At 52.7% G+C, this 13,286-nt stretch overlaps 1 protein-coding gene across 1 annotated transcript; it reads right to left on the minus strand.

Annotated features, from left to right (window-relative positions):
• Window positions 1–7,004: 7,004 nt before the first annotated feature.
• FUT7 (fucosyltransferase 7) lies at window positions 7,005–8,340 on the minus strand. The gene has a single exon (XM_024210181.1). It carries the CDS (start codon window positions 8,333–8,335, stop codon window positions 7,238–7,240), a length of 1,098 nt encoding a protein of 365 aa, XP_024065949.1. The 5' UTR covers window positions 8,336–8,340; the 3' UTR covers window positions 7,005–7,237.
• Between the last annotated feature and the right edge of the window lie 4,946 nt (window positions 8,341–13,286).

Raw genomic sequence — 13,286 nt, forward strand, 5'->3', positions numbered from 1 at the left:
TGGGAGGGGGGAATATGCCTCATCCTGAGCTGAAGAAGAGGTGCTGGTGTTGCTAGAGAAAAGCCACCGTGGGCTGGTAAAATACGGGGAGGCCTGATTCTGCCTCACAAGGGCTGGGCTTGCCATGCACTGACCATCCTCCAATGCGCCTTAGGGCACCAGATCTCGCCTGACGTTTGTTCCTGGCTTTGCGTGCTGGAAGCTGCAGGTTCTGTGCCTTGGGTGTGACTTCCAATTCCCTTCCAGAGGCCCTGAGCCCTGGTGGCTGATGGGAATGCTCAGGGTCCTTTGAACTTGTTTGAAAATCGACCCCTTCGTGCCTCATTGACAAAGTCCTTTCCAGAGATGACTGATTGTGAAGGGCATGTTGGCGCGTGCATAGCTCGCTGGAGAGCGTGACAGCTCTCCTGTGCTTCATGCACAGAGGACCGAGGCTGGCACAGCTATACCTAGGGAGTGTTAGATCGAGCTGTGGTAGCGTCTACGTTTATCTCTGGAGGGCCCCAGACCAGTTCAATCCCTGATGTATCACCCCACTGTGGGTCTGGCTTGGGTTCCCTTCCTAGCAAGCGCTTGTATGGCTTGTTCCTGATGGTAGTATGGATGCTCTGAGCTAAAGCCAGGAGGTGCAATGGCTGAATACCTTTCAGATTCCCTGTCCCCCCCGTATGCCATGTTGGGCTAGGTCTACCTGGCTTGGGTGTGAGTGGTGTTGGTTTCAGTTCCTGATGCTTGCTGGGGTTGGTTGTGAATATAGCAGTGGCTTACACGCCCCGAGAATGCCTTCTGCGTGAGTCACTATTTCCTTTCAAGGAAAAAACAGCCTGCCTGCTGACCCCAGGGTCTGAGTCTGACTGGGTGTGTGAGACAACCCCAGCGGTGGTGGTGACAACGACAGCCCAAGGGCCACTCGATGGGGCCATGAGGGGAGCGCTTGGGCTAACGGTACCGTGGGGTGGAGGCTGCGATTCCTGTCCCTGACTGGGTGAGTATCGTTGTGATAAGAAAGGCGGCTGATTTAGTCTCACCTGACGCCTTGTGTGTGACCTGAAAGTGGAGAAACCCAGCAGAAGATGATAAAGAATAAAACTCCTCTCCTGTGATTAAAAACAGCCTCCCTCGAGACATTTGTCACCTGTATATTTACCTGTGATGTTACATGTCCCCTCAGGCTCAGAGGCTGTTGTAGCCCCCACACTGCAGCTGGGCGTGGCGATTCCCAGCACGGGTGGCCAGACACGCTCTAGCTTGCACTAGGGTCCTCTAACTAGCAGTGTGGCTTCACCGGTGGCTACTCAAGTCAGCTGCCCAGATCCAAGTCCCCTTGGCCTCCAGGGTCTGTACTTAGGGGGCTAGCCCGGGCTGCCACCCACCCTGCTATCTTGAGCACACTAGCTGGAGCAGAGCCAGCACCAGTCTGCCCACTCGTACTGGGACTTGCACCTCCCAGCTGCAGTGAAGACGGATTCGAAGGGGCTAGAGCAGCCCATGAGCTGGTTAGAGTGAGGGGGTGTGGAACATCACAGTGGAATATGCTGCTTGCTGGTCTATGGGGAAGCTTCAGACGGTGCCTAAAACCCCTGCCCCTGCCCCATTTTCTTAGGTATGATTTAAAAGGGCAAATTCCTGGTGTGGGCTACACCTAAAAATTAGATCCACCTCGCTGCATTGCTCGGGGCTGTGAAAAATGTCACGCCCTGTACGACGCGGTTAGGGCGACCTACCCTCCACTGTAGCCCCGGCTAGGTCGACGGAAGAATTCGTCCATTGACCCAGTGATGTCCTCTCCGAGGGGTGGACTAACTCCACTGACCGAACAAACCCTACACCAGCACAGTCACGGTAATATAGACCTACCCAGTTTATATAACTTTCATCTGAGCATTTACAAGCATTAATGAGTTCAGCCTCCCAGCACTTGGGGACGTAGGGTTGGTGCTGTCCCTGTTTTACACAAAGGGAAACTGAGGCATGGAGCCTATAAGTGGATCACATTTCCTGCCTGTGCCAGAAGTCAAGCCTGCATGTTTTGATTCCAAGCCTCTTGCTGTAACCACTAGATCCCACTCCCTCCCAGACAAGAGTAAATCCAAGGAGAGTGTCTCCATATTTGATCACAGTGTCCCTGTCCTGAACTGTATTTCTTTGAGGGATCCCTCAACAATTTTGCAATATTCTAAGAGGAGCTGGTAGCACTGCCTAGCATCTCTAGGGTGCCTACCACTTTCCATTCTAAGGCCCTGTTTTCATTGCTTAGAACTGCCCAACTCTAACCATTTGCGCTGACATTTACCAGGTGTCTGGCTCAGCATGAATATTTTTGGAAACTGTCAGCTAAAAAGGGTTTCAGCCGTGTCTGAGAATGAGATTAGGGACACAAATACATGGCTTTGCCAATTTTAAAAAAATAAATGAATCAGGCACTCAAAAGTTAGGAAATGCCAGAGTGAAGATTAACTTGTGCAACCTTCCTTCATTTCCCTTGTGCACAGGCATTCTGAGACAGTCCGGAATGACTTCCTCACACACTATTTTTCCTCTGCCTCATGCAGTGCCCAGGATGGGTGCTCCTCTGGGGATGACCCAGGGTGTGTAGTGAAGGAGACTGTTGGACCTAGGAGCCCTTTCTCATTTGTTGCAGAAATTGGACGGCATGTAGAGACTCAGACAGGGCATTGACGGGAGAGAAAGGACGGTCTCACGCATAAGGCAGCTGCCCGCTGCCCTGGAGAACCGGATTCCAGCCCTTTCTCTGCCACAAAGGCTCTGTGTGATGCTGAGCCAATCAGTGCCACGAAACTTTTCACAGGTGGTGACTAATTGTGTGTTGCCTGCCCCAAGCTCCTGCCCCCGCTCAGCCGAAGTCGCCGGGAGCTGTGCTTTGGCCATCTGACGTGCTAAATACGCTGAGAAGCCAGGCCCTAGGTGTCTCAGCTTGGGCACCCAAATTAGTAGAAACTTCTGACCATCATCTCTCATTGTGCCTCAGCTCAGGTACCAGCTCCCTCCCCTCCCAGGAGCGTTGGGAAGGGAAACGCACTAATGTTGGGGAAGCACTGGGCTGTTGCCATGAGAGCCTTAGAAAAGCCCCTGAGGAAATGTAAGAATTCTGCCTTCAGAGCAGGGTCGGATGAGTGTGCAGGAAATAAGGCCTGTGGCCTGTTGTGAAGCCCTCCACACCCCTCCCCCCCCCCCACACACACACACCCTGCTCTATGCCAGCAAAAGTCCAACTCAGCCTGTTACACAAAATTGCATATAAAAGGCAGCAGAAGTTAAGACGAATAGTGGTTTAGTCCAAACAAAAAGCTCCCCTGATCCCACTTGCAGACGGTGTTGAAGCCATGCCTGGTAAGAATGGAACCAGAAATTAATGGGCGAAAGCTGGTGCCTAATTGGTGGACAAAATAATGAGGGAAAGGGACATGTTGCCCATCACCCCCTTTTGGGGTGCTTTAAAAAAACAAACAACTGTGGGGAAAGGCAGGGCCGCTGAGAAAAAATTCAGGCCCCGGTGAAAAAAAATTTTCGGGCCCCCCAGCACGGGCGGACCGGCTACAAATCTTTACACGGGATTTGTATTGATGTGCAAAAAATAAATATGCCGTGCCTGGTATACAAATGAAATGTATTATAGTACTGCAATATAAAATAAATGCGTGATCTCATTTTTATGTTAATAATAAATATGATACTATTCGTACCTGTTGAGAATATTAAGATCCTAATGACTAATATCAATAATATAAGCACCCACACGATCATTGCTGAACTAACCATACACTTTAAACATTAAAGTTGTATGTGTAAAACACAATGTGTATCACACAACAACTTTGTATTCGTACAGTGTACACTTACGAAAACATACAAATGCGACTGTGCATAATAAGGTGAGACTGCACTGTCATACTGTCAAAGCGCAGAAGCGAATGTTCGTATAGAGTCAGAAATGCTCGGTTCACGGCACACGTTCGCAAGCCGTTATTCAGAATTGTGAGTGCATTGAACATAAAATATATATTTTGTTAAGAATTACATTAAAATATAATTATATTCTGTTCTTAATATGTAATTAGTAGTTCTTTGGTTGATTAGAGTCTATATTGGCCGATAACTGACAGAATTTTGTATATCATTATTTTCTTTGAAGTTCACCGATTTTACAATGGATCTCAAAAACAATTGACAAATAATACTACCGAGAAAAAGAAAAACATATGCAACATAGTCGGGCCCCAGGCCCCCTTCTGGACCGCCGAGCCCCAGTAATTTGTACTGGCTACCCCCCTCCCCCTCGTCGGCCCTGGGGAAAGGATCAAATGGCTGAGAGACGGGTGGACTGAAAGGAGCAAGTTTCACCATCACAGCTACCACTTGCATGGTCCCCTGGGACCCCAGGATCCACCGTGACACCACTTGGCCTTTGCTATCCTGACCAGACCCGGCCAGAGAGAGGGACCGACGACATCACCACCTCCTCTGGCTCTGTGATGAGTCATCCCGGAGCCAGAGCTGGTGAATCATCTGTTACCAGCAAGTCCTATGATAGACCCATGCCAATCAACCAGGTCCCAGCCAATCCACAAGCGAGGGCCTAACCAGGTGACCACGAAGCAGGTATATAGGCTCCTAATCCATATTGGTACCTTCCCAGCTGCCAGCCAGTTCTGCCAGACTGCCCCAGCCTGTGTCCGCCTCAGCCAGCCCCAGGGCTGTCCTGACAAATGCCACCTGAAAATTAAGACTTGGGTTCCTGTTAGCAGCCTGTCCCTTTCCTTTCCCACCTTATTGCCTCTCTTTCCTAGCGCTCTCCTGGTTGCCTGCTGTTTAGTAAGTCCGACTTGGATGGGCTGAGGCTGTCTCTTTTGCAGACTGCTGTGAGCCTGTGACCTGAGAGGCAGCTGAAAGCAATGCTCTAAACAGCCTGCCACTGGTACCAGCGTGCTGGGTGTTGGGGTGGCAGAAAAGACAGTGCTGGGTCGGTGTTTCTCCAGCAGTGAGTTTGCAAGTGAGAGTTGGCACCAGAGAAGCTGCGTTTTCTATCTTTGCTGTTCTTTTCTGCCCTGTCCCTTCGCTGTGTGTGTTTGTTTTGTTTTTCCTTAAAGGAGGCAGGATCAAACTTTACCACCAGCAGCGCCGGCCAATCTCCACTAACTTCTTTTTTTCCCCCAAAAGGAGCGTAAATTACCATCTTTAATCCAGTCTGCAAAACTGTCAGCCGGGGGGAGGGAGTTTCCTGATGAAAACGCTCCACACGCAGCGTTTCTCAAATTGGGGGGCCTGACCCAAAAGGGGGTTGCAAGACTGTTGTAGAGGGGTCGTGAGATGGCAGCAGCTCGCCGCACACCCAGCTCTGAAGGCAGCGTCGCTGCCAGCAGCAGTGCAGAAATAAGGGTGGCGTGGTATGGTGGGGGGTGCATCACTTTTTGGGGCGGAGGGTTGTCCCAGCCTGAAATATTTTCAAAGGGGTCACAGCAAGAAAAACGTTGAGAACCTTCTGGCTACTCTTACAATGAAAACCTTACTGAATACTTTACATTTCCAAGGCTTTAACTGTTTTTCCTTTTTCGGTATCTTTCATAGAAGGTGCTTTTAGTGGTGTCTGTTGCCATGCGTCCGTGTACTCAAACTCAAACTGTGTTTAACGGTCTAGTGTTGTGCAGTGACAGGGTCTGGTTGACACCTTTGCCTCTCTGGGCCTTTTTCTTCCATTGAAAGTATCACATGCTGAATGAGGGTAAAATGAGTAGCTGCTTGTTTGCTGAGCACCCTCCGTCCTGTGCAGGGGACATGTGGAAACATAACGGGAACTGAGCATTCAAATCAGGCGGCTTTGAAAATCTCAGCCTTATTTTCCTGTTGTGCTAAACTAACCAACACTGACTCCCGCGGGGGGGCACTACTCGTTGCCTGGGGGTATCTCCTGCTTGCGGCTCCTTTGCATGACACCTCCCGTAAAAGTTTCAGAGATGTAGCCGTGTTAGTCTGTATCAGCAAAAACAACGAGGAGTCCTTGTGGCACCTTAGAGCCTAACCCATTTCTTTGGGCATAAGCTTTCGTGGGCTAAAACCCACTTCATCATGAAGTCTCTAAGGTGCCACAAGGACTCCTCGTTGTTCTTACCTCCTTCCCTGGGTGCATTCAGGGCTTGGGCAGGCCGTACCCGCTGCAGGGAGCCTCGCATCAGAGCGAAACCAGACTCAACGGCTTCCTGCCAGAGATATGAAGAATACAAGACAGGAGTGAGAAACCACAGCCATCCCCCTATGACTTGTCCCAGCACTGAACAGGCTGTGATTGTTCTTGAGAAAGCGTTGTGCCTTGCCAGCGCCCACCGCACCAGCTCAGCCGGCGCCCCCCAAGCAGTGCACCCGGGACTGACTAAGCAGAAAAGACAGGAAATCTCTTTGGGACTGGCGCTTCTGCTCTCGCCACCGCCAGAATGGCAGGGGCTCCGGCGCTGGGAGGAAACGAACCACACAGCAGGGACAGACAAATTGGAGCCCCTCCCTCCTCTATCGATCCAGTTTCTTACATGGGCGCCTGTCACCGGGGGGCATCCGAGCGCCTCCCAGAGAGGAGAGTGCAAGGAAGAGACCGGCCTTCCTGCTGCAGCTCGAGGTCTGGCTGGCATCTGAAGCGGTTTTGAACCCCAGGGAGAGTTCATGGATCTCACTATCCTCCCCATCTGCCCCACCCTAGCACTGAAATACAGTAATGCAGAGCAGGGGTCACATTTACCCTTCCCCTCCCCCCCGACCTCGCTCCTCTGCCCCATTTATTCCTAAGGGGAGCAACTAGCCATTTCTTTGGCATTCCCTAGACAGGGGCTGGCAAATCCTAACTTCCCAGCCTGGCAAAGGCTCACTGTCCTGTCCTAGCCAGTGCAGAACCCGCCCCCCTGCTGAGCTGCAGACTCAACGCTCCTCCCGTAGCACCGGTTAGTCCTCACAATGCCCCTGTGAGGTAGGTAAGTGTACGAGCCTTTTATAGACGGGGAAGCTGAGTACCAGCAGCACGCCCAGGTCTCAGCAAGTCTGTGTCAGAGCTGGGACTCCGAGCTCTGGCTCCCAGACCCAGGTGCTGCTCAGTGCCCTCAGTCACCCCACCAGCCACTTGACTCAAAATGAGCCAGCCCACGCAGACGTCCTTTTCCGCTAACGCAGACAGCCTGGCTTCTCTGTACAAGTCACACATCTCTGTAAAGCTGCAGCTTGGCCCAGCCCCATCTTCTCAAACACTGAACCAGCTCTCCAGGTCAGGGTAGATTTGCCCCTGGGCCAGGCGGGGGTATCTGGCGCAGATGGTGCAGAACCGTTCTTGCCAGTCTGTGTAGAGCTTCACCCCATACCTCTTCCTCCACTCGAAGAATGCCCTGTAGCGGCTGGAGTTCATGGTCTTCAAGAAGCTGGCCAGCTCCTTCATGGAGCCGAAGTCCTCAATGTGGATGAATGAATCTGCAGGGATGAACTTCTCGTAGTTGGCTCGGGGGGGCCCCAGCACCACCGGCACGGTGCCAGCCAGCAGCGCGTTCCTCCACAGCTTCTCGGTGATGTAGTCCTGGTGGATGGAGTTCTCGAAGGCCAGGTAGAACTTGTACTTGGAGGTGGTCGGCAAGAGGCAGTCTGGGCACAGTGGCTTCTTGTTTGATTTCCCATACACGTTCACTTGGAGGTGCCTGGACAGCTCTCTGTAGACCTGCGCTCTCTTCTGAGTCCGGTGGTAGTTACTGATGACCCAGGACACCAAGCCGGTTTTGGTTGGAATGTCCACACTGGCTGATGGATGGCGCACAAGCTCCCCATATGGCATGAAGATGTCTGAGTCTTGTCTGTATGTCATGACCCAGTTGAAGGTTCGGTTCCAGCCACTCAGTGCCTTAGTGTTGGTGGGGGACTCCAGGGTAACCCATACCCAGTTTTGTCCAGGCCTCTTTTCTGTTGGGAGTCTTACCTTGCCCTGCCACAGCTCCCAGTGATGGAACACCACAACATCTGCCTGGCTAAAGAGCCTGTGGTCCCCCGTCAGCTGGCAGCCCATGATCTTGTAGCGGTCTGCGCAAACATCAGTGCTGAGGTTCGGGGTGTGGCGGAAGGGCCAGTGCCAGATCAGGACTGTCAGGGGTTCGCTGTGTCTCAGGGCTGGGCCAGGGACCTCAGAGTGGTAGCCAAGGAAATTCAGGTTCCAGAGAATGACTGCAAATATTATTGCACTGGCCAAGGCCTTCAGCATAGGCAAGGAGCAAGTTTGCATCTTCAGCGGCAGCTTACGTTGAACCTGCAGGGCCGAGCTGCTGGGTGGGTTGGGTTCTTGGCAGAATTTCTGCTTCATGAACAGAGTTGAGTCCAGCCCCTGGAATGGAGAAGAAGGGTGGTAAAAATCAGCCTCCAGCATATAACAATGCACTTTCTGCAGCCTCCTCTTTTCAGGGCGCAGGTGTGTGAGCATCTTGGTGGGTTGGGAGGAAATTGAAGAGGACGCAGGGAACTAGCAGGTGGAGAGAAAGGAGAAGATCTGATCTCACTAGCATAGCTAAGGTCCATGCTCTTTACAGAACGTGGTCACTGAGCTGTGTGACTGGGTTTACCGGACTCTTGCTGCCCCTTGGATGTCCCAGCCCATGCCTTGTCTGAGGTTTTGGGGATTACATTTCAGCAGAGGGCTGCAGGGTTGGATGAGGGAAGCACTTCCTAGCTGGAGCGGAATCTGGTGCAGCTGAGACGAGCCAGTCTCGGACCCTTAGCAAGAGACTGGGCCATGCCCGGGGCGCGGGAGGGGTTGCTATTTAGCAGCCGGGACAAGACGCTTGAGCCGTAGGAGAGCTGCAGTGTGTATATCGCTGGCTCTATTTTCATTCTGCGTAAGGGTTTGAACAGCATGAAGGGGATGTGGTCACATGCTGGAAGGTTTGTACTTATTTATGGTGGTTATAAGCGTGATACCCCTGAGAGGTGTGTTTTTGCAGAAGCGGGGCCTCTGCAGTTTATTTCCAGCTGCAACGCTCAGAGCCCTGCCCCAGCAGCCCTGGCTTGAGAGCCCCTAGCAGCTGGCTGCTCGCAAACACACCAGCTGGTCCGATTCCAGAGTCTCCAGAGATCGACCTGCCTAGGGGGACCAGAGTTCCCTGTGCTGAATACGGGACACCCGGTAAAATTACTCTTATTCAAGCGAGTTCAACGGCAATCGGTCAGAACTGTGCAGTACAAACGTTCAAATTAACGTCAAGTTGCCTGAGCCCCCAGTAAAAAGAAATACTGGGTAGTTGGATTCTTTATATTTACCTTCTTATCTTTAAGGCTTTAGGGTTCACAGGGAGAGAGGTGACACACACCCCTACCCCGCGCCCGCACAGGGAGAGGTGACACACATACACTCCTGTATACCTCTCTCACACGGGGGGTGACCGACCAACCCTCCCCTCTCTGCTTGGCGCTCTCCACCCTCCGTGCCTGGCTGGGCCCCCAGGACAGACTCACCGCTTCTGGTACCTGGCGCCGCATCTTCCCAAGGCAACATGCGTGTGTGTGGGTTGGGGATGGGGATGGGGATGCAGGGTCACACGCCCCCCCCCCCAGATTTCTGCCAGGGTTCCCACCAGAACGTGGCCAGCAGCAGCCTTTCGGCACTGTGCGGGAGGGAAGGGCCGGGAGCTGCTTCCAGCCGTGGGGGGTGGGGAGGGGTAGGAATGCCCTGGCCTGTGTCTTTGCAGCGTTCAGCACCATGGCTGGAAGTGGAAGCAGCTTGTCCCTTCCTGCCCACACAGTGTTGAAAGGCAGCTAACACCTCCAGGCTGCTGCTGGCCTCAGACATTACCGGACGCTTCCTGTCCCCCAGCTACAGTGCAGGCAGGAAGGGGTTAAGCCCGAAGGATACACCAGGGCCCAGGGAACCTGACTGCAGGGCCCTCAGCGAACCCGGCCAGAGAGGTGGCTCAGCAGGGGAGGGTGCCTAGGGGACGGAGCAGCCTCACAATCCCTGGGGGGCAGGACCCAGGGCGGGGGTGGGGGGGTGAGAGACAGGTGAAGAAGGTGCTAAGCCCCTGCCCGGGGGGGTGGGTGGGGTGCTGCTGTGGAGCCTACAGGTTCGGGGTATGAACAGGCTGGAAATCGCTGCCCCCCACCACTCAGGAGCGTAGCTGAGGGGCAGAGAGGCTCCTCGTGCCAGCGCTGTGCGGGGCTTTGACACATGCAGGGCTCGGCTCCTCCTGGACAGCGCCTGAGGCCGGAGACTATTGGGCTTTCCCAGGGTGCCGGCCCAGCCAGAGGCAGCGGGGGAAGGAAGGAACCTGCCAGCCAGGCTGCTGGTGAGCTGAGCTCTCTGACCAGGGGCCGGTTCTCCCCACAGCCCGGGGAGCGGGACACGTCCCAGCTGGAGGGATATGGAGGAGCAGCAGGGCTGGGGGTTGTGGCGAAGGGGCAAAGCAGGGAGATGACAGCGAGAGAGTGAGCACGTAAAGCACCAATGGGTGGGCAGCAGAGGTGACATGTAACCTGCCTCTGCCTGGCACCTGCCCGTACGCACCAGCCACCGCCATCCGGACGGGGGACGGGGCCCTGGTGGCCGAGAGCCAGCACGCAGCGGGGGCTGCGCTGACAGATCAGCACAGGGGACTGGCCGGCCCCACACACTGCATCTTTATCCCGTCTCCAGCCTCGCACACCCACCCCATCATCAGCCACTGGCCCCCCCCAACTCACTGCTGGTGGGCAGGCAGCTGGCGAGCAGGGATCTGGCCAGACAGAAAATACGGGACAATTTGCCGGTCTTTAAGAAAAAGTCGGGCCATTTGCAGGAGGGCTTAGATATGGGACTGTCCCTTTAAAAACGGGACGTCTGGTCACCCACCTGCCAGAAAACACAATGGCCAAGGCGAGACACAGTCAGGTGGGAAATGAGGTATACATTTTTAACAGTGAGGGTAATTAACCATTGGAACAATGTATTCAGGGTTGGGGGGGATTCTCCATCTCTAATCAAGACTAGATTTTGTTTTTTTAAGGCTCTGTGTTCGTTCCAAAGGAGTTGTACTGGGGAGGCTCTCTGGTCGGTGTTCGACAGAAGGTCAGTCTGGATGATCACAGCCAACCCTTCTGCCTGTTGAATCTATGAATCTATCACAAGTGGCCACTGAGCTTGGGAGTTCATCTTGAGCCCTGGCTCACCCAGGCGGAGCTCCAGGGCTGCTTTTCAGTGGGAGCCGAGGGCACTCTGCGCCTCTAAAAATCAAGCCATGGTGTGTCAAGATGAGCATCCAAAATCAGAGAACACTTGTGAAAATGCAAGGGGGGCTCTGAGAGGTCTATAAAGTCATGACCGGTGTGGAAAAAGGGACTAGATAAATGTTATTTACCCCTCCACATAACACGAGAACCAGGGTCACTCAATGAAATGAACAGGCAGCCGGTTTAAAACAAACAAAAGGAAGTATTTCTTCACACCACGCACAGTCACCCTGTTGCCAGGGGATGTTGTGAAGACCAAAAATATAACAGGGTTCAAAAAAGAAGTAGATAAGTTTGTGGAGGATAGGTCCATCAACAGCTACGTGCATCCCTGACCAGCTTGGCTACCCAATGCTCTGGGTGTCCCCACCCTGACTGCCGGAAGCTGGGAATGGGCGACGGGATGGATCACTCGATAATTGTCCTGGTCTGTTCATTCCCTCTGAAGCATCTGGCAGCGGCGACTGTCAGACGACAGGACACTGGGCTAGATGGACGATTGGTCTGACCCAGTCTGGCCGTTCTTATGTGTTTGGAGCTGTGGTTCTGATTATTTAACCTCATCTCTGGTTCATTCACTACACACCAGCCCCAGCACTGACCAGGCTGCATTGGCGAGTAATACTGTCTACCCCATTCACATACAATCCCGTAGGAGCATGCAGATCCCACTGTCTATCTCTAAGCACTTTACAAAGGGTGGAGGGGGAAGTGTTGTTATCCCAGTATTATAGAGGGGGAAACTGAGGCAGAGGAAGAAATTTGTCCACCGTCATGCAGAGAGTCATTAGAAGAGCTGGGAACAGAACCTGGGTCTCCTGCTGCCTTTTGAGGCCATTACCAGAGAATACTCATTCCTGCACTACTTTAAATACAAATAAATACGTTTCAGGCAGCAAGATCAATTCACTGAGGGCTTGTCTGTATGGAGGCTTAATCTGTGGCAAACTGGGGTGTACAGCTACTGTGCACCAGCTTGCCACGCATTGTCCGTGTGGACCCTGCGACAGCGCACTAAAAGGTCCATAGTGCGCTTTGACCTATTGTGGAGTGAAATTGCCTGTACAACCTTAATTCATCCCCTTTGTGTGTGTGCGTTATGAAACAGTCTTTAATTACATACTATTTCTTCCACCAGACCCCAGCTTCCTTCAGTGCGCAGGATGAACCTGCACTGGGGCTGAATTTGTGTTGTGTCGTAGAGAACGTTGTCTGTAGGATCCCTGTGCGTCGCTCGTTGCAGGAGTTGGAAGGTGGGTCCTGGATAAGGCAAGGGACTGCAGGAAGAGAAAGGACAGTCTGACGGCTAAGGCAGTTGAATGCTGCCCCAGAGAGCTGGATTCTATCCAACCCTGTGCTACAGAGCTCCTGTGTGAGGATGGGCAAATCACTTCCATGAAACTCTTCCCAGGTGGTCACTAACTATGTTTGCGCTCAGTTGCGGAGTGCCCAATGTGAGACCCTCAGGGCTGATTTGCAGACTTGGTGAGCACTGACAGTTGCAACTCCCGTCACTGGGAGCTGCACATAAAGTGCTCCAGAGGGCTAAGTACGCTGAAGAATAAGGAGCACGACATCTCAAATGGGGCACCCAAAAGTAGTGACTACGTTTAACCTTTAATCTCGCTGGGTCTTAGCTCCCCATCTATAACCTGGGGCAAATACTGCCCCTCCTCTCGCAGTGAGGTGGTGAAAATAAATTGACAGATGTTTGTAAAGTAGCCAGATACTCCCATGAGGAGCGCCATAGGAGAGTCCAGGAGGAAATTAATAATTGTGTCTTCAGAGCAAGGTTTGAATAGTGTGTAATAACTAAGCTCTGTGCCACATGTTGAACAATGCGGAGAAAACAAAATACAGACTCGTTTATTGAGTGCCATCCATCCTGTGCACTGAAAGAGGCCAGGGGCTTGTGGAAAAAATAGCATTTGATCATGTAATTAAAGACTGTCTCATAACACATATGCACACGGGGACGGGGCAAATGAAGGCTGAACACGCAACCTTAATTCAGGCATTTATTAACTTGAGAGGACTTGACTTTGCAACCTTAGTAACAT

The sequence above is a fragment of the Terrapene carolina genome, unplaced genomic scaffold (assembly GCF_002925995.2).
Source record: "Terrapene carolina triunguis isolate 2854851 unplaced genomic scaffold, T_m_triunguis-2.0 Scaffold449, whole genome shotgun sequence".
In the NCBI taxonomy this organism is placed as follows: Eukaryota; Metazoa; Chordata; order Testudines; family Emydidae; genus Terrapene; species Terrapene triunguis.

Excerpts from the sequence above, each read along its gene's own strand:
- FUT7 (XM_024210181.1), bottom strand. The coding sequence starts at position 8,335 with ATGAAGCAGAAATTCTGCCAAGAACCCAACCCACCCAGCAGCTCGGCC.